Source organism: Thunnus maccoyii, chromosome 17 (assembly GCF_910596095.1).
Source record: "Thunnus maccoyii chromosome 17, fThuMac1.1, whole genome shotgun sequence".
In the NCBI taxonomy this organism is placed as follows: domain Eukaryota; kingdom Metazoa; phylum Chordata; class Actinopteri; order Scombriformes; family Scombridae; genus Thunnus; species Thunnus maccoyii.
Genome location: NC_056549.1, coordinates 21,727,317 through 21,748,481, shown reverse-complemented (window position 1 = coordinate 21,748,481; position 21,165 = coordinate 21,727,317). Strand labels below are relative to the sequence as shown.

Below are 21,165 nucleotides of genomic sequence, written 5' to 3'. Positions count from 1 at the left end.
GAATTACCTTATTTCTGTGCTCATTTGATGCTACACCTGAAAAAACATGTTCAGCTGTGCCTCTGAGGCAGCTTGACAGGCAAGCTACTTTAAACCATCATTAGTTCCTAAACACTAAGAATACTTTGTACAAAAATAACCTTGGGATATTGTGTCTTCTCACTGCAGAAAGGGATTTTGTAAGCCTGTGTAGCAGATGCAAAACATTATCTAGGATAAAAATCACTGACCTGTAAGCAGTGGCAGAACAATCTCTTGTTCTTTTGACATTTTTAACTATAAGTTTGAAAACCCAATAAACTAATGCATATAATTTCTACCCACAGTATGCTGGGTAGTATCAGTGATAATATATGGGATGTGTAACACTGAATGCAGTCTACAGAATACCGAAGTAAGGTTTTGACAGCTTAGTCACCTACTTACTGCAATACTGTAATAAGCAGGTGCATGCAAATCAGGAGGATGTTAAATCCACTTTGACAGGAGTGCAGACTATTACCCAAATCTGTCCCTCTTACTTAAAGCATGTACTTAAACACACTCACATAGGTTGATTTGAGCATACAGTACTACACTCTCTAAGTACAGGGTGGCTTGGATGGTTAGGACCCAAGGGACATAATTTGTTGTAATGGCCACTGTGTATCATAGGGAGGACACCAGCTCAACCTTCGGAGGTATCACAGTGCTGTAGACACTCAAATAGAGACATCAAGGAGAGACTAAGTTCCTGCCCAGATAATCTTTTCAAATTCACTGCTATCGCCTGAGAGATTTCATTATTACCCTGAAGGAAAAGCACAGTGCTGGCTACATTTCAGACAAGGAAGGGCATGAGCATATACTGTGATTGATTGAATGTTACATGATTTATTTAATTCCGCATAAACTGTGTACACTATATGCAATTTTGTCCTTGCTGCACACTCAATACTGTTTCTCACCTTCAAAACATGCTTCAAGATCTTGGGACCAGGCCAAACCATTATTTATTTACACTTTGTTTACACAACTTAATGTTAAAGACATTGTTTTAAAATCAAGTAAGTCAAGTATTTTTCTTACACATGAGACCTGGCCATGAAATTATCTCATAATTATTAAAGGGCAGTTTCAGAAAAATGTGAAAATTCAACATTACAAATGCAAAACGGAAAGAAATGTTCGGCTTAAGTATGCATACAGTATGAATTAAATCATTTTTTTAATAATTAAAAAAGAAGCATAGTATTAATTCAGGTAGAGCGCTGAAGTCATGCTTGTATTACCTCATTGGTATCAGCTGTTTCATTCATGTTTCACAATCACTGGCTCATTCACATCTGTGTGACTATCAGCTGACTAATAACAGCCAATCATATTCATACAGGTATGAAGCGTGGCCATAATAACCTCACACTTCTCACTATTACTGTTACCTGTTTGCTGCTGTAGCTCATTCACTGGCCCAACCTCCTCCTAATGTGCTACATTTCTTGGTGTTGTTGTTTTAACTATGTTTGTTAAAGGGGGATTAGCTCTCCCAGCAGACTTCTCCTTCCTGCTTGAATTCTTTAAAAGCTCCCTCAAAAGCTGAGCCTTTTTCTGCCAAATCTAACAGCATATTCATTTGCTATAAATGGTCAATTCTCTGACTGAATTAGTAATTTATAAAATCTTAGTGTCTCCTATTTATCTGTATTATGTTTGTTTCTGTTGCCCTAATCTGTCCTAATTCTGGAGCATTTCCAACCTCTGCTATATCTGTCCAGCCTTACTTAGATCTTACAAATTATGGTTATATCATTTCTGTTTCACTCTATTGACGTTTTCATCATGATTCTTAAGATTTTTATTTGTTTTGTTTTTAATGTTTTAGTTTCATTTTGGTTCACATAAGCTTCACCCTGTAACAGGGATGTGTTAGTTGAGGAGCCTAGCCTAGACGACTTGACACCCTGCTGAAACAAGATTATGTCAACAACTTGCCCAACACAGACCTGTTATCCTCATCACAAGTGAACACAGACCTAAAGGACACACACAGTGTGTCCCCCCTTACTTAACATAGTGGCACTGAATAAGGCTCTAAGAACGGACACGCTCAGTGCAGAATGTGCCAATGTGGCAGCTGGAGGGTCTCTGCCTGCTGACACATAAGCTTGTCAGATGCAAGTGAAGGAGCCTCTGTATTGACAGTCTTTCTAGCCCCATGGCACACACAACTACTGTGTGTGTATGTAAATGTGCATTCCACATAGCATCAAAATATATGCACTGGTTACTACCAGACAACATGCACAACAACACACCTGCACTTTCAGGCCATAAAATGCACTCAACAACCCATTTATTTAACTGTTTCCTCTTTCTTTTCTTTTTTTCCCTCTCTCTCTCTAGTACTTCTTCTTAATTATTTAATTTATAAATTAATTAATTTAATTTTAATTTACTTATTTTATTTACTAACTGCTTTGCATTATTTATCTATCTTCTATCATGTGTCATTTTCTAAAACCAAAAGATAGCTCTGCATGATGGGACCATCTCATACCAGGCCCAGGTGGCTGGGCCCGGTATGAGACGATTTATGATGCTTTTTTTCTTTGTTAATCACTCATCTAGCACAAAATAAAATAAATAAATAAATGAAAAACGAGCAATGCATGCACTGGGCAGAGATTACGCCAAAAGCATGGACATCCAGTACCTGACAGAACTATTTGTAGGTTTATATGAGTGGGTTTTTCATAAAACTAAGTGAAAATGGAAGTGGGTGTGGTTAATAAATGTTTGCAGTTGTGATGATTGTGTTAGCCCTAACTAACTTAGCAGGGCACAATCTGGAAAAAGGCTAAATGCAATGTTAGTAAGAGGAATACATCATCGTCAGGGGGAGTTGGGGCAGGCTTCAGTAATGGCCAATCACTTCAGCTCTCCTCATCCCCATTACAAGCAGCAGACCGTTTCATAATGGGCTGGGAGGGGAGTCGAGTTGTTGGGAGGTGCAGAGTTCCAAAGCACAAACATACATACAGCCTCCCCCATATGTTATTAGGCCTGCTGATGCCCTTTTTTAATTTTTAATTTCTGTCATCATGTATCAATTATGGATCTTAAATAGCCACTACATTATACTATTACAGCTCATAGTATCATCATAGTAAGGTTGCATGGTTGCACTCACTGTGAGTCACAGCATTTGCTAAATGATAAATAAAATAAAGAAAGTGATACTAAGATAGCAGAAACCCTGAACACCCTGTTCTGTCTTATGGGCTTGTCAGTCATCTGTGAAACACTTTGAACTGCACTAACATGTATGGATGTGCTATACAAAGAAAGTTTGATTGATTGATTGATGACATTGATTCACTCAATTGATCTCGACATCTTAATAGACAAAGGTTCCCTAACTACACAAAAGAGAATCCTGGTTAAATATATTGGCTTCTCACACTCATGGACACTGTAATTGCCCCCAGGAGAGTAACAGAAAGAAAGGTGGAATCTGAAAAGCCTCCCTGGCAGGATTTCTAATCAATACATCAATCACAGCAGTTTACTTAGAAGAACCTCTCTGGGGATTAGTGGATATTGATCTCAATTATTTTTTGTTATATTTTTAGATGGGTTATGATCTGGGTTTCTATGCATTTACTGTTCTTTCAGTTTACCACAAAAATTCAGCCTGGAAATACTTTCTGAAAAGATAGATATTAAACATTGGCAAGAATCCCGGTGAACAGCTTAGTAGAAGCCTACTGTACATATTTTAACTTTTGAACAAAGAGCAGCGCTGTCACTGTATGTAAAGGTTGCACTGACAATAGTGCATAAAATAAATAAAATGAAAAATAGTAGTTACCCAAAGCTAGACTGTTATATTTTAAACTGACATAAATTAAACAACTTACATGACCTCTTTAGTTCAATGATTGATACCCATTAGTAGTTGACATGATTTACAGGCTCACAGACAATAACAGATGCTCCCTTAATCTGAAATATATAACCAGTGTGTATTTATGATGACATACCAGCAGTAGCATATACATAGATGGACACACAAACATGGATTCTAGTAGCTCCAAACACCAACGCTACCATCCATATACAGTAGAATATAAACAGTCTTGTGGCTTTTAATTCTGTCTTTCCTATTTTGTTCCATTTTTGTCCATTCAGAACATTAATTAAGTAAAGCACCACTCACCTGCAGGTAGTGACAAGTCCGCGATGAAGGCTTGAGGTCTGTGTGCATCATGGTTTTCTCTAGGTTGAGCGATGACTTCCTATAGGCCTCCTTGGCCTGGCTGACTGTCAGTGTCGACCAGGAGCTCCTCTTCATGAATTTGCCCTCGGGCGCCATGGCCATGCTCTCACAGGCTGAGCACTTGACATCATTGTTACTCTTTGACGTCTTGAGTGACAGGTCTCCAAAGTGGTGGCTGTGCATGGAATCTGGGTAGCAGTGGCTGACATGTTCCCCGTGGTGCCGGGACATGACACTGGGTGTGCGGTAAGTGCTGTCACTATCCAGGTTGTCGTCGGAGCTCCACCAGCCGCCAGAGCGGTGCTTGCGTTCTTTGCTCTTACTCCTCTTGCTACCATGTTTGGTGGAGTGGTGGCCATGATGGTGGTAACTCCCTGCTCCTACAATATCGCCTTTTGTGCCATTCATCTTGGATGATCCTTCCAGGGAGTGGGACTTTGTGAAGAGCTTCTGGACAGAATGAACAAGATGTCGGATGCGGCCAGGACTCTCGCTGCGTTGCTCAGTAGTGGTGGAGGTGCGCTGGTACTGTAATGTGTGGAAGCCATCGCGGTGTAGTGGCAGTTGTTTCTCAAACTGGTCTAATAGGTTAGCAGGAAGGCGGTTGCTCTTGGTGCCGGCATGGTGAGAGGAGGCGGCTGCTGCGGCTGCAGCAGCTGCAACGGCTGGGGAGGTGGCAGAGGCTGTGATGGCAGCACAGTCATCCCTTGTGACTGAGTCATAATACTGAGAGCTGTAGTGCATTCTAGGGAAGGTGCTGCTGGAGATGTGGTCAGACACAGCAGCTGGGGGCATCATGACAGGGGACATCATCATGCAGTCAGAGTGGATGGAGCTGCGTGGCGAGTAGCGGTGGTGGAAGTCCATGGGGCAGCTCTCTGTGGGGCTGAGCAGGTAGGACGTGTGGCGGGAGTCAGGGCCATGGTGAGCGTGGAGGTCATGGACGTGGGGGTCGTAGTCCAAGCCATGGGGTAAAGGGATCTGGTGCTGGGAACGGCTGCCCGATAAGCCCTTCATGTTCCTGGCCGGAGGGAGGCGTCTGCCTTCATTGAACTTTCGAGACGGGGACCAAGGTGAAAACTTCTGGTCTGTTTCAGAGAAGAGGAAAGAAAGAAAAAAAAATAAAGAAACAAGAAAAGAGTAAGTTAGAGAAAGAATTGCTCTGAACAACCTTGAAATTGCTATTGTGGTTCTCCATACAACAAAAATATGACAGTTAAATACTCCCATGGGATAACCTTGCATTCACCCTACATTCTCAATGATAAGAAATCTCTTTATCTCAGACACACTGACATTTTAGGTGCTTACATATGTGAGTATATGTAAATATTAAATCCAAAGGGCCTATAATGCAAATGAACACTCTAGCAAAGGAGAGACCATGTTAGGTATTAAAGTATTGCAATTCACATGAAAGTATAATGATTTCCAAGCATGACAATTCTTAATTACAGAGTTATGAAATTATCCCAGGTCATTAACCTCAATAATTAAATGTGGGTTAACCCACAGTATAAAAAAGACAAAATGATAACAATCACTGTACTGTTTGTAATATATAGGAGGCATATTTATTTCTTAAGAGATATATTTCTCTTGAGAGAAGTAAGAAATCCTTTCTATTTTTTCAACAAAACATTTGTACTTGGATTTAATGATATACTATTGTGTCAATTCCCTTCTGAAAAAAGTTCTACATCTGCCACCCCAAAAGCTTGGAGGTTTTAGAATGCAATAAAAGATAATTTACTTCTAATGTATGACTTGTCATAGATTACTGGCTATGATTACTAGCTATGATAACTTGAATAATCAGTGGGTATCTTTTGCACACAATTGATTGTATTATTTTCTTTCTAAGGGTGGAGTTTTCATTTTCTATCTGGACAATAAAGATAATACTACACAGGAGACATTTTCACAAAGGCACCAGGTATGGAGCTGTTTATTAGTGAGACATCAATGAGCATTAATGATAAGTGGTATTACTATTTAGTATATTGATAGATTGCTGTAGTTTAGATAGTCAATAACAAAAAGGAGCAGTAAGAAATTGCATGCATACTGTCACATAGGTGCTTCACCTGGAACCTGAAAATAAACAACCAGCTGTGTTAAACCATTTCCAATCATTAGGTGACTACCTCTTTAAAATGAAAACCCCAGTTTATTTCAGTTCATCCAGTATACTTGTCAAGAAGACCAGGTTCCTAAACCTATGTATTCCCCAGCAATCTTGTAAGTAATACAGAGCCGATTCCCTCAACAAATTGAGCTAACTCCTCTGGAATCAGTGATAAAAGTATTATTTCTGAAGCCCTGCGGTGGTGAACCAGTTGTTATTAGCTGTATGCCCAATTATTTTGAAAATGCCTGTGCACATCGCTGGGTGGTGATCACAATATTGCACAACTTCAAAGAGACTTTTAGATGAGAAAATTTTGTAGCTTCTATATGAGGAGTTAAAAAGTTCAGCATAACCTTCTCAATCATTTTGCTCGATCTATCTCTGGAGGGTGGTTCATGGTGAATGCTACTCAGTCTCACATGAGTTTTTCTATATTCTATTTCTATACTAGAAAAGAAGATATGTTTATAAAAAAAATCATACACTGATATCAATGCAATTCTATTTCATCCCTTCCACTCACCATGATAATAGTATTTCTGAATGTGTTGCCCGTAAACATAGAGACAGTACAGTTCTACAGAGTCGGCGTATAAAGCTTTGATTTCTCTTGTTAATACTGTTGGTACTTAAATCTGAGGAAAATTAACAACAGATCTGCACTTTCAATTACAAAAATAATTCGTATCTGAGAGTGACTGCAGGCTAATAGTATCCAAAGTTCTGTGTGTCTGTGGACATCAATACCTCATTGGTAATACTCTGAAACTCAGAAACCACTCAGGAATAAGCAAACTGTAGCTTTGTTGGAGTATTCTGAGCAGATATAAGTTAAATTTCCAACATCCGTGTCCAGTTTTCATTTCCAGATTGACTGAAATTAGCACTGCAACTTTGTGACATTACACAGAGACAAAGCCCTCTTTTGATTTCAACATATTCTTGAGAACTGAGAGGAAAGAGGCTTTCAGTTTGATGAAAAAAAGGTTCAATTTCCAAAAACTTCAATTCCCAAAAAAATCATTCAAATTCAGTTTTTCAGAGTTTTTTTCTAAATGAAAGTATATTGGAATTGTGCAATTATGTGGAAATTATATTTGACTATATGTGAATAATCAAATGCCTTTATCCTGCTATAGTTGCCAGTTTGTCCAGTAATCAAATTCAAGTTCATCAATTATTCCTCAACCCTCTTTATTATAAATTTATACACTGACAAACACAAATCCTAATCATGATGTCTGTCTTTTTCTGTGTTCTATCAAGATTAAAGACATGTAAAACAGGACTTTCCAACAAATAATGTAAAAATGAGCAGCATTATTAAAATCATCCGTCATCATGCTTAGCCTCGTGCATAACAATTACAGCCTACATCTTACCGGTGTGCGATAAAAGCTGCAAGGTAAACAGGGAGACAATGCTGAAGCACCCTGAGTGTCTTCCATTCCCTTGTAATTAATTACTTTAAGTTCTCTGCAGCAGGAAACCCCAGTCTGGAACAGTGCACATCGTCTTACATAACGTTTGGGATTTCTGATCTCACACACCATTTCAAAGGAGCCAGAAATAAAATGCACAGTTGTCATGGCAACCACTGCTGAAAACCTAGGAACTGTAATAGGATTTTCAAGGTTGTTTGGGGTGGATCCCGGTCTGAAAAAAAAGGAAAAAAGACACATACACTATGTAATGTGATACAGATGCTTGAGCTTGATTTGCCATAAAGGCTACTATGTGTGGTGTACCATCATATATCCAAATGAATGATGAATTTAAGCACCATCTTGGAGACACACAAACAACCAAGACTGCAAGTTTGTTTATCACCGTAATCATGTCTCAGTTCAGATATCTCTCAGTGGGATACCAAAACTTAAATGACCTCCATTTGAAATGAATGCAAGTTGAGCAACAAAACACTGTGCAATCACTAACCCCTAAAAATGGAACATCTGTGCAATCGGTTGTGCTTTACCAACAGCTTACTTTGAACTTCACTGAGGGGATGTAATTATTGTTTTCATTTGATTTATTTCCTTGCCTTGCTTCACATTTTAGTATAACCATGGAAGAAGGCAATAATACCCACTATTATTCATTCAAGCATGTAATCAGACATGTGATTAGTTTTCACATTTTATTTCTTTCTGTATTTTATTTCCTTCTTTCGGTATTTTGCAGCAGCACACACCATGTGTGGTACTGCAAAGCTTGAATATAATGATCAGTGTTTAGTGAATACAGTACCATCCTTCTGTGGTTTTCTCTTTATCTCATTTCCACCATTATAGCTCTGTGTCATCTCCCTAAGTCCCTTCTCACTATCGCTCAAATTCACTGCAATGAAGTAGATGACATCGACCGGTTGCTTAGGCAACAAAATGTGTCATATTAAAGCTAACAATAGTAATGAATGCACAGAGAGATTGTGTGTGTGTGTGTGTGTGTGTGTGTGTGTGTGTGTGTGTGTGTGTGTGTGTGTGTGTGTGTACATACATACATCCACATGCCGTTCTCTGTTATGTACAGTTTAATGTAGGCTACCCCTAAAAATACTGTACAGCGATGAGGTCACTAGTCATTGCTGGAGCCTGTATATTGCATTTTTAATGACGAACGAAAACATTTTATGTTCAACATTGTGTATTATCTGATTTGGATTAAGCCTTGTAATTCCGATGATTTACAATACAGTAAGACATTGCAGATACCAGCTTTAAACTCTGGCTGTCCGGTTAGAGGACTTATAAACTCACAATACCAGTCTTCTACCCATTTGTTTTCTCTTAAAACACTCATGTTTTTACCTCCATCAAAATATAAAAGTTTTGGCAGTACTAGATGTTACTGGGTACAACAGGTAGCTTGGAATTGGTTGTTCAAGTAACTCTTGACGTTATTATTGGGTAAACATCATAAATGTTGTACATCACAGAGAACAACATAACCATTTGTACCATCTAATGTCATTTAATATAGTCGTCCTGCAATAAATACCATCCTTTGTGAAACAACATCAAATTTTGGAAACTTTCAGAGTTGATGAAGCATTCCGAGGCCACAGTTTATAAGGATTTAGTTTGCATTATATCGTACAGATGTTGACGTTTATAGTGTCAGTCCCCTGTTTATACCAGCTGGAATTAGACAAATGGCTACATGGCAACATGAATATTCTGAAATCCAAAATACATGTTCTCAGAAGACAAAACATCTGTCTGTACCCACAGTTTAGCGTATTACTGTCAGCCTGATATGAATTTTCTATCTACAATCACCACAGGATTCTGATTACATAAATTCTCTTGAGGTGGTTTGATTACTCCATAATCAGCTGTTTAGAGACTAATCTTTCAACCCAGATTGGTCTCTCTAGCTATCAACCAATTAATTTCAAGTAGAGTCAATTTGACATAAATAATTTTCCAGAGAGAGAGACAGAAGGAGGAAAATAAACCACCAAGAAGGTGCTAAAATGTTTTAACTTTTTTTTTAAATCAACCATTAGGCAAAGGTAGATTATGGCTGCAGTGTAATTATGTCTGATTATTTAAGCATTGCTCTTTCATAGCTTCACAGATAGAGCCACTCCTGGCTAATATGTCTATTTATTTTCTTATCACACATATGTGTCATTGTTAGATTTAAAGGCATCACATGCAGATATGAGTTTCTTTCGGTCAACAATCCAAAAAATAATCAGTGGTTTGGTTGTGGGGTTATACTGGGTTGGTGTTGCACCATGTGTTTGTATTCTCACATGCTCAACACAGTGGGTAAGGTGAAAGGAATTAAGCATAGTGGAGAGCGAGCACATCCACACACTCCTCTGATAGCCCCCAACAAATTTAGAGCAATATTTCGAGATTTTGTCAAGACTTGACAAATTGATTTATCACTTTGCCTGGGAATGTTTTTTCACAATTGTGAATATTTTTTTTCCTCTGAAAGCTATTTCATCTCTAGGGTGAATGTGAATAATTCTGAGTTGGGCTGACAACTCTTTCATAATTTCACCACTAAAACTCTGCAGTGTAAAACAAAAATGTGCACTGTAAAACTTACAAACTTAATATTCATTTGAAGCCACTTGAAACTGCATTGAGCTCTACTGCTCCTTCTACTGAATGTTAGTCTCATGTTGCCTGTAACAGTGACACCTGCCACAAATCCATAGTGGGGGTATGAAGGTGGTGCAGTCAAGTTATAGGGATTTCATATCATATAGCGACTTTGTCTAGTCTGACAACACAAACACACACTGACTGTCTGCCGGAGGAGGCTCGTGTCATCCAATATTTGCAACAGACTGTTCTGTAACTTGTACTAATACATAGTGGCCGGTGCACTGTGCTCTGTGTGTGGGGGAGGTGACATCAAGACAGGGGATGCCGGCAGGCTCAACAAACTGGTAAAAAAAAAAAAAAAAAAAAAAAAGCTAGTTGTGTCATAGGGCTCAGTCTGGATACCCAGACAGGCAGTAGCAGAGGGGAGGATGAGTTCCTCAGCTCTATCTTGGACAATACCACCCACTCTCCCTACGATGAGCTGATGCAACCATGGAGCACCTTTAGCCTCTAGCTCATCTGCCTGAGGTGAGCCATGGAGTGTTTCAAGTGCGTATTGGAACAGACAGACAGACTTCTGGCCACACTAGTCTTCTGATTCTACAGTAGCATCTGTATCAGGCATTAGGAAAGTGCTGAAGCCTGGTCGCCTGCAAAACTCCATGATCTAACCTGAACTGGACTAGTCTGCAAATCTGTCCCTCTTGGTATAATCTAAGTTGAAATTCGCTGTATATTAGCCAGTAGTTTTGAACACATTTCTTCACTGAGCAGCACCTGAGTACATTTTACATTTTGCATTTGTTGTTTGTGCTTGAATGAATACAGGTTAAAAAGCTAATAATGCATATTTGGACATTTGTGTGCACATGTACATCTACTAACAGTATAATCTGATTAATTTACTTGTGGTATGAGAGGAGATGTAAAACCAGAGGCAAGGAAAAGAGACATGTGGAGTGTGATTGATGGACTTGAGTGTAGAGAGAATTAAGCTCCTGACAGGCTTTTGAGGAAAGCAAGCAAGCTTGTTTCCATTTTAAGGGAACATTTCAGAAGATTACATTTACAGTTGAGAAGATTACATGCAGCCATGATGTGAATGTAAAACTGTGTAAATTGATATGCTGTAGCAAAATATACTTTTTTATTGAGTTGGAAATCAACGCTGTCACTGAAATACATAATAAAATTCTTTTAAGTCATCATGATTTGTTTAGATTTTTCTTAAATAGGGCTATAGGTTCTAAAAATGCAAATACTCCCTGTTGGCTCTTTAAGAGCTCACATTGCAAGTACATGAAACATTGATGAGAGCTTTCCTGTATCACAGCTTATGCAACAGCTATTGTGGTGCGTGATCAACAGGCTATTTCCTCTCTACCTTAAATGTGCTTCTGTCAGCACCTGATGCAGCCTGTGAACAGTTTTTTTTTTCTTTCTTTTTCTTCCTAACAAAGATTAGGCCCTGTGCGGAAGAGGAAAAAGAGAGAGAGGGGAAAGCCTCTCTGCTTGCGCTGCTCTCTGGGACCAGTGTGCTGCTGACTGTGAAGTTAAAGCTCTGCCGCTATGCTACAGTCTGCTCCTGGCCAGCATTTCCCAAGATGGTTGCATAACATGGAATAAATGAGGCCTTCCTCCTCCACACCAATACACAGCTAGCTAATGCCACAGGGAAGAACAGAGCAACAGGCAGCCAAACTGAAGAACATGAATCACACTGTTGAAAAATAATATCCATGAGATAATTTATCTATCACCGTTGAGCAAAAACATCCGTTCTTAACCAATGGTTATTACTCACCCGGGTTTATACTTAGCCCTGACCTCTAAATCTAAATGAAAGACTGACCTCAAATGTTTAATGAGAAAAACAAACCACCATCCACTTGAAACACTGTCATGATTCCCATTAAATCTGTCTAAAGGTTTACAATTATATTAGAGAGCATAAACAAGCTGGGAACTGAGATGAACTTCATTTAAAAAGCATTTATCAATCTCAGCCTCAATCAGAAGTTTGAGTTTGGCAGTGGTTAGGTGGCGCTCATTTCTTTGTTCAGCCATGGTGGCAATCGTTGTTCATGCTAATGAGGTCAGTATGCTTCAAACAAAGTTCTTGTGGGGTCTTTGAAGTGCATCCCACTGCAGCTTTCTGTCTAACATTTAAACGTTACTGTAAAAGATAACTTTTTATAACCGGCAATCTGAAAAGCACATCCATATCACACAGCGATTGCCACACCATGAATGATAGGCCTTTCACCCTGCCTTTGAGTGTGGCCATGCAGAGCAACTATAAACACTTTTGCCTTCACGTGTGGTTGGATGTTGCACAAACTAGTTTTGTTAAATCTAATACATCTAAACAAACTTGTTTTATTTGTATGAGTACAAATGTATGGAACTAGTTCTTAGCTGTTTAGATGATCAAATGGAAAAGTTGGCAAGACCTGGCAATGATTTGATTTATATTGTGATATAGGAAATATCAACAGAATAGCAAATTGCATATTTACTGGCATGAAATAACCAAAGCTTCTTCATGTTAATAAAGCTGTTAACTAGCAGCACTGCAGAGACAGCAGAAAGGAGACGGTTCTTAATAGGAACGTGTTTTAACTCATACATATAGGGACAACAGTGGACATTATATAAGTGGAAAGAGTGTTAGATCTTGCAACTGAGACAAAATCATATTCAATTGGATATAGCTTTGCAGCAGAGGCTGCATTTCACCTTTTGATTTCCACCCACTCCCTCCCACTGCTGCTGCTCTCTCCATGGCAAGCAGACACTGGCTGATGTTGTAGTGATGCCACACACCCTGGACACAGCCTCAGTCTCTTCTGTACTCCCTTCAGCGGAAGAAAATGCCAAATAGGGACCTTATAATCCATCCCTACTCACTGTGCAGTAGCCTGTAAAGCCTCCCACACTACTTTGATTTAACACAAAAGATAAAGATAGTTCTGTATGGAGCTGAAACATACCCTTCCCTTAGGTTGTATGTGTTTCTGCATACATGTGCAGATCTTTATACATATTGTATATGTGATCTGTTTACGATAAAGGAGATATCTTTCAAAGGAACAGTAAAAGTTCAGATCTAAAATAGTCATGACAACCTCATGATCTGAGGTCAGATCCTCTGACAAATTTCCCATTGCAGTCTTTGAGGTCCACTTTAAATCTAACCAAGTATGACATAGCATGCCAACTATATGAGATGACCAGAAATGGTCTTCTCACATTGTTGGCATCCATCCCACATCAATTGGAATGTAATTTCAAAGCAGCATTACATAAAGCGCTTCCATTTGACATCTTCTCAGATGTTAGTGCTGTGAGAGTAATGCAAACACTATGTGTACACTTGTACTGTGAAATTAGTGTTTTCTTCCAACTAGAGACAGTAAAACCCTTAAACACCAAAAATACTTTTAGGTTGAGATCAAAGTGTCCTTCATATGGTTTAATATTTGTCTGTGGAATATTGCCTTAAGGAAAACATAGACCTATTTAAAGCTTTTGAGCTGCTCTGACTTTTGGCATTACTATTCAAATTAAGCAAAAAGCTTACTGAGAGATGCAAGATAGTCATAGAAGAACGGCTCAAGATGGGACCTGTCATCAAGTAATTGCAAGAAGTAGCTATTTTACCTTTTCTCATTTTTTATTGATTGCTCATGTAGGGCTGCATTAATCTGCCAATTATTTTCTTGATCAATCGATTAATAATTTGATCTATAAAATAGCAGAAAATATCAGTCATCCAGAGCTCAGGGTGGTGTCTTCAGATTGCTTCTTTTGTCTGATCAACTCTCCAAAACCCAAAGAGATTCAATTTACATAAATCATCACATTTGGGGAAGCTGGACCATGAAATATTTGGCATTTTTGCTTGAAAAATGACTAAAACAAGTGATCAATTACCAAAATAGTAGCTGATTAATTTTCTGTTGATTGACTAACTCTTCAGTGGAAGAGAGGAAGGTGTACATTGCATCTGGTGAAGTTAAATTGGGCAGTTACATGTACCTGGAGCTGCATTTTTCCTTTTTCAAGGTGCCAGCAAATAAGCAATTTATCCTCAGTCAGAACCCTCATGTCAAGGAAAGACTACAACCTCTCCTGATGTGCAGGTCCAACAGTTTGGCATTTTTTGATCCATGTCTAAATCATCTTCAGCTTGTAAATGTATTCAGCCATGTAGCTCATTAAGATTTCCATGTTGTCATTCTGTACTGACTGCCGGTGATGTGCCATAGAAAGCGTACATTTTAATGGCCTATTTGTTACATGCTCTTTTGCAAGACTTCTAGGTAATAGTAAAAGCCTAGCACTTTGAGGACAAAGATGGATGATGCAAATTGAAAAATGTTTTTCCTCTTTCCTTGCTGCCAACATGTTCTGTCACGGTTCTGGAGAGGGTTTCCACGTGTGGGAATTCAGAGGTGCACCACTCTCTTAATTAGGCTGTTTAGTCATGTACCGCTCCATCTGTCTTGCACCTACTGCAGCAGAGAGAGAGAGAGACAGAGAGGGAGTGTAGGGTGGGGTTTGGTGAGAGACAACTCATCCCCAATACCTGTAGAGGCTGCACCAGATTGTCAAACAGACAGTGTGAAAAGTTGAGCTTTAATGATGGCTAACCAAATGCGAAGCATATGAAATATAGAGGACGGGCCCTCCCTCCTGATGGCTGTGGTGAAGACAGATTAAAAGATCCTGCACACTACTCAAACAGACGCAGAGAGAAACGGCCATGAGAGGAGTCTAACAACAAGCCATAAAAAGAAGGTAATAGTTAGCAGCAAACCCAGTGATGCTTGTTTAGATAAACAATAGATAAGGAGGCTCCTGATATTCAAAATTCCTAAAACAAAAGCTGTTTACACCATTTCGAGGAGAAGAGATCAGTGTCTACTGTATTGCCATGACTTCCAGTGGTTAAACAAGCACATATAGAAGGGTTGGCTTGTTGGGAGAAAATACCCAGTCAAATTAACGTCTATTGGAAGGTTGTCAATAACAAACCCCTGTTCCAAAGTTTGGTTTCTATAAAAATATATATACAACACATCAGCAATTAAAATAAGGATTTACAGTCAGGTCATTGAGGTCACAGGTCAGGTGTTGTTGAGATGTCCAGGCCAGGTCATGCCATTTGTTAAACACTCACAAGATAGTAGGATAAAAGCTTGTTGCTTTGGCGACTGTCTTTTTAACTACACAGGGATGAAAGGCTGTCTTATGAAGCCAAACAGAATGACAAATACGGAGGAATTTTGATGAACTTAAAAGTAATAAAAAGTTAACATGATAACATGAGAAATTAAGTTTAAAGCCACACTCTACATAGTATGTGTAATATTACAGTATTTCTCTTTATTTCATTTAATAGTTTGTCAGGGACTGTCCTGACTGATCAATAGAAAAAAAAAACTGTAAATGAGACAGACCACCTTTCATCTGTAGTCCAGATTTTAGAATTTTCAACTTCTTTGATAAGAATTTGCTTTTCTTTGCTCACACAAAATAAAAACAAAACAGAACACTTAGGACATCACGTAACCACACTGAGACATCCCTTACCAGATGTTAAAAAGAACCTTAAAAATCAAATAAATTTGTAACCACTTTTCGGAAATTTAAAGATTTACCTTGCGTTTATTCTTATTGTCAGTTGGTCAGTGAAAGTTGTTTGGCCAAAAAAGTCTAACATTGAGCGTTGTACCTTAAACACCTTCAGTCCCTTAGTCATTTTCTGCCTTTTCAACCCCCTTAATTAAGAAGCCATAGAAAGTTAGAAGTAGACGGTATGAGATCTGTATGATTTGACTGGCTGCCATATGGGAATATGCTTCACTAAGTGCCACATGCATCTCTCAGCGTTGGTGTGAATAGACACATTTGTTGAAATAGAAGCCTGTCTCTTCCATAATTCATATGTGCATATATGCACACATAAAGTGTAAAGCAACATGGAAGGCTTGATCTAGCTCTCAGAAGTGTGGCTTAGCTTTGAAAAATAGTTGTGATAAAACAAGATGTAATCACTGCACCAAAATAGTTTCATGAAAGGATTGATTCCTTACACAAAACTGTTCTCCTGCCGCATAAGAATGCAGACTGTTGTCAAAAGAAAATCTAAATCTAGAGCGTCCAACTCAAAGGAGGAAAACAGCAAAGTATTTGTTTTTTCCTTATTGTAATTTTTAACCAAAAACAATTACAAAATACTTGGTCATGCATGGCAGATGACAGTTTGTGGCATCTTTTTCTGCTGAAAATGAAGAGGGTATTTGTTTTTAAAATATTTTGTTTTCTTACTCAATTTAAATCTTAGAAATTGGAAATTGGGTTCAATAACGGCAAGAACAGCAATCAATAAGCACAACTGGAACTGGAATCAGAATTGAAATTATTGCTCTCACAATTGTAATTATTGCTAAACTTAAAAATGCCCCATCTCTGTATCACGTTTGATGCTCAAATAAAGAGATACACTCTTATGGTCTCTCAGCACTGCTGTGTGAGTCAAAGCAGAGTTGTGGTGTGCCGCCACACCGCTCCATCTGTCACTCTGGTGACAGTTCAGACTGTTAGAGAGCTGGGTGAGGGGAACCTGTAACCACCAGGTCCCAGGATTCATTACTGATGCTGTGCTGTGACCTTCAAAGTGGACGTATCTTGATGTACATGAGGTCAAACAAACACACACACACAAACATGAACACACAAATACTGTAACAGACACATCACATGTGTTCAGTTGGTGCTGCCCTGACAGAAGAGGTTAGGAAGTCAATATGGACAACCATGTAGGCTAAAGCTCAACTGGATCACAGACTATAGGGCAAGAGCCAATGGGGGCACCATCTGTTCCCAAAAGCACATATATTCAACATCAGCTTCTTGCACCTGTTCAGCCAAATACTTGTCAAGCTTACACTTGGCTTTTCAAGCTTGAAGCCTATGAAAAAGTTCCTTTAGCTGTTGCAGTTCCTGCAAAATCCACAGTCAATAAGGCTTGTTGCCCAAATTTCCTAACACTCAGACAAGATGCAGCAAGAGGTAAAACCCAAATATCCAGATACCAGAAGTTCCTTCAGAAACCTATAAGTGATGTCACAGATTGACACTATGCCCATTTTTTTTTCGTGGTTCATGATTTTTCAAATCCTAGGCAATAAAATCAATAATAACTCATGGACTCTTAATGCAACCAATGACAAGCAGCAAGAAAAATCATTGTTCCATATAGTTGTCAATTAATTTAGTCTGTTAAATTATTCAGAAATCCATTCACTGATTTGTTAATTTACTGTGGGGTTGAAATATAAGCCCTGTCAAATAGCCAAAAAGGAACACTTCTCTGGACACTATTTTGCAGTATACCCACTATGAACCTAAACGTTAACATTACACTATACCTAATACCTACAGCATGCCAGATATTTCTGCTGCTGTCTTCTGAGTCAGTAGGTCTGTCCATTTCTGCAGTCCTTGACATCATCGTCTAAGCCTGCCAGCAGAGAATCTGATTTATTGATTGGCTGTGTCATCTTAGGAAAGACTGGGAGATAAATATGCATACTATGTATGAGGTAGAGCTCATACATAGATTGAATTTACCTGGAATCGAAATTAAAATATACTGCGGTCCATAGTACGCTTAACAGAAACTGTCTGATCTATGATGCTAAGTTTTGTTTTTTTTCATATAGTGTCACTTGTCAATCAAACAGTATTATTAAATGTGAAAATGTTGTTGTGTAATATTAGTCAGTAATTAACAGTTTTGAGACAAACCCAATTGAAAAAGGTCGTATGCCCGTATAAGACCAACTCTAATGAAAGTTCAAAGCTAAAATTCAAGTCAAGAAATTAGCCAACCTGACATCTAATGATATCTATTACTCACAAAATGCAACTCCAAGCCAAGTTTCATGTTTCTGAGGTAGAATTTAACTACAGCCTCAAGTCTCCTTGGACTTGACAATATTTCTAGAAATTTCACTGCAGATTAATTATATTCTATTAAGTAATTAATGAGGGTTAATGAGGATTAAGAGGAACTTCAATTATAATGGTGAGTTGCAAACCAGTGCCTATCTCTACTGTTATGTAAGTGATCATGTTTTTTATAGCTCAAGTCTCAACCTGCCAGTGGCAAAAGCCAAATACTGAAGTACTGGAAATCCCCTCTGGACTATCCCCCCTTGACTACAGAAACACCTGCATGACTGTTAGCATGGTGCCTTTAAATCTTCAGCATTGTCCTTTCCTCTTGAAGGAGCAGACAACTGTTAATAACTCTAAAAGGTCCCTTGTGAGGCTTGCTGCATTAGACAATTACTCAGTACATGTTAACGTCTACCCAGTGGATGTAAAAGACTATGATAAATGAGTCATACAAAAAACTGTTCTTGTGCCAGACACTTAACTGAAAAGAGTCCAAATGGTTGTCTGAAGCTCTGGTCACTCAGAAATCGTGTTCATGTAACTGATGAATTATCCCTCAACTTCTGACAAAGCCATTAGAGCTGAAATGGTTAGTCGATTAACTGTCAAATCAGTTAATCAAGAGACATAATCTGCAACTACTTTGGTAATTGGTGAATTGTTAAAGTAATTTTCAAGCAAACAAACAGACATTCTCTGGTTCCAGCTTCTCAAGTGTGTGGATTGGCTGCTTTTCTTTCTAAATTAATATCTTAGAGGTCTGGACTGTTGGTCAGATAAAACAACGATTTCAATACCCACCCTGGGCTCTTGGAAATTGTGATGGTAATTACGTTTTTTTCAAATTTCGGATATTTTATTTAAAAAAGATGATTAATCGATGAATTATGAAAATAATCAATAGATTCACCGATAACGAAAATAATTGTTACTTGCAGGCATTTACATCAGAAAATGCAATAGGCAAAAATCACAGTTGCCCTGGACACAACGGTATGAGGACAAAATGACACAATGTGTCACTTTCTGGTTAATCAAACCACAAACTGAAGCTCATACTTAAAGGCACTAAAAAACAGAATACACTACTGCCCTCATTTTGACATGCATAAAGAAGAGGAAAAATAATGACTGCTGTTACAAATAATATGATTCACGTATTATCTTTCAAATTACATTTGCATGAGATTTAAATTGCCAATAATCCTTTTATGGTCACATATCACTGGATATGGCAGGTTTATATTCATCTGGTACAAATAGGCAGAGAGGGTAACACAAGACTCTTGTTTCTAAAATATGACCTTGCATACTTAGCTACTGCAGGACTCCAGAGTGCTGATAGCCAGCAATACGTGAAGGATTTTGCTTGCCTTCCTAACACAGGGCAAATTTTTACTCATTGTTCTAGGGACCCTACAACCAGGCAAGAAGCTTCAAGCTATTCTGCTGATTAAGTTCAGTTACCTCTAATTAGCCAAGAGGGTAAATACTGTAGTCTTTCTACTCAACTATGTCATGCATTCTTATGAAAGCCTTGTGAAAGACCAAAATGTGAATTCCTTTCTTATGAAAGCCTTATGAAAGACCAAAATGTACATTTTTTTACAGATTCAACTTGTGTGTCTGTTCGTGTGTTATTCCCATAAACATTAGTATGGGATATGTCCAAAATGATGCAACATATAGTACAAAAAGAAAAATAATGTCAGTACAACATCCATTATTGATTTTCTTTCCTTTGCAATCTCTTTCCAGTAAGTGAACAAAGAAAGGGTGTAGATTATTTATTAACATTGTCTGTTTGTCATGACACTATTCCCAGTTGTGTCTGAAATAAAAGCAAAAGGAATACCACAGATGTGACAAATGCAAAGAAAAGCTCTTAGAGGGGGTTTTGCTCTCAGTTTCTTTTGATCACAGCTTTCTTTTTCTCTCCGCATTGACTTCTCAAGGCTGTTATGCAAGAGACTAGGAAAAAAAAACCTTATGTTCGTGAGTGGGAGGGTCGTGGTAAGTTTTGAGGGGGTAGGGGGTTGAAACATCTACTCATGTGGCATTATAGGTGATGACAATGTGATGCTGCAGCTTAACTCCCATTATGTGATGCTGGGGTGTTGGGGAATCCCCTGGATAACAGCTTCACCACTGTGGTGCAAGGGAGTTAACAAGAGCAGGTCCTTGAGGAGAAACACGTTCTGAGAGCGTGTGCTGTCTACTTTATATGTTACATGACTGTCCCCTTCTCTGTCATTTATTTCCTGATATTCTGCACTGTGCTATTCAATAACAGAAGGCACTTGATCACTGTGATATTTTAAATTAAAGCAGTTAAGCAAATTAGGTTGGAGGATTCCAGGAAAAAATGGAGGATAAGCTTGTTCTGGCTGTGTCTGTCTATCCTGAGCTTTATGATATCAGACAGAAACTATTATAACAAAGACAGAAAAGCCCATTTGTGAGAGCAGATCAGCCAGACACTGAATGTTACTTGTGAGTGTTGTGCTTTTATCACCCTACATGTTGTAAGCTTGTTGTTAGCTGTGTAGTCAACCCTCTGTTAACATGGCGTTAAGTTAGCTACCTAGCTAATGTCAATCTGCTTTCTTTTACATATTGTCACTTATCTGATTATAGTTGATCATTGCCAATGAAAATGGAAATACTTGAGGAACAAGTATAGGTAAGTGAGAAAGGCTGAGAAGGAGAGGAAGAGTGGTGGCAGAAGGTGGAGC

At 38.6% G+C, this 21,165-nt stretch overlaps 2 protein-coding genes across 4 annotated transcripts in view; one reads left to right on the top strand and one right to left on the bottom strand.

Annotated features, from left to right (window-relative positions):
• The window catches only part of LOC121882038 (cytospin-A-like), a 93,898-nt gene that overhangs the window by 25,767 nt on the left and 46,966 nt on the right, over nucleotides 1-21,165 (top strand). The gene's annotated exons all lie outside the window — the stretch shown is intronic.
• LOC121882800 (disks large-associated protein 2) overlaps nucleotides 1-21,165 on the bottom strand; it is a 70,503-nt gene that overhangs the window by 14,411 nt on the left and 34,927 nt on the right. Inside the window, exon 3 of the mRNA XM_042391244.1 lies at nucleotides 4,199-5,346. Within this exon, the coding sequence (XP_042247178.1) occupies nucleotides 4,199-5,346 (1,148 nt within the window). The remainder of the gene's footprint in view (nucleotides 1-4,198; nucleotides 5,347-21,165) is intronic.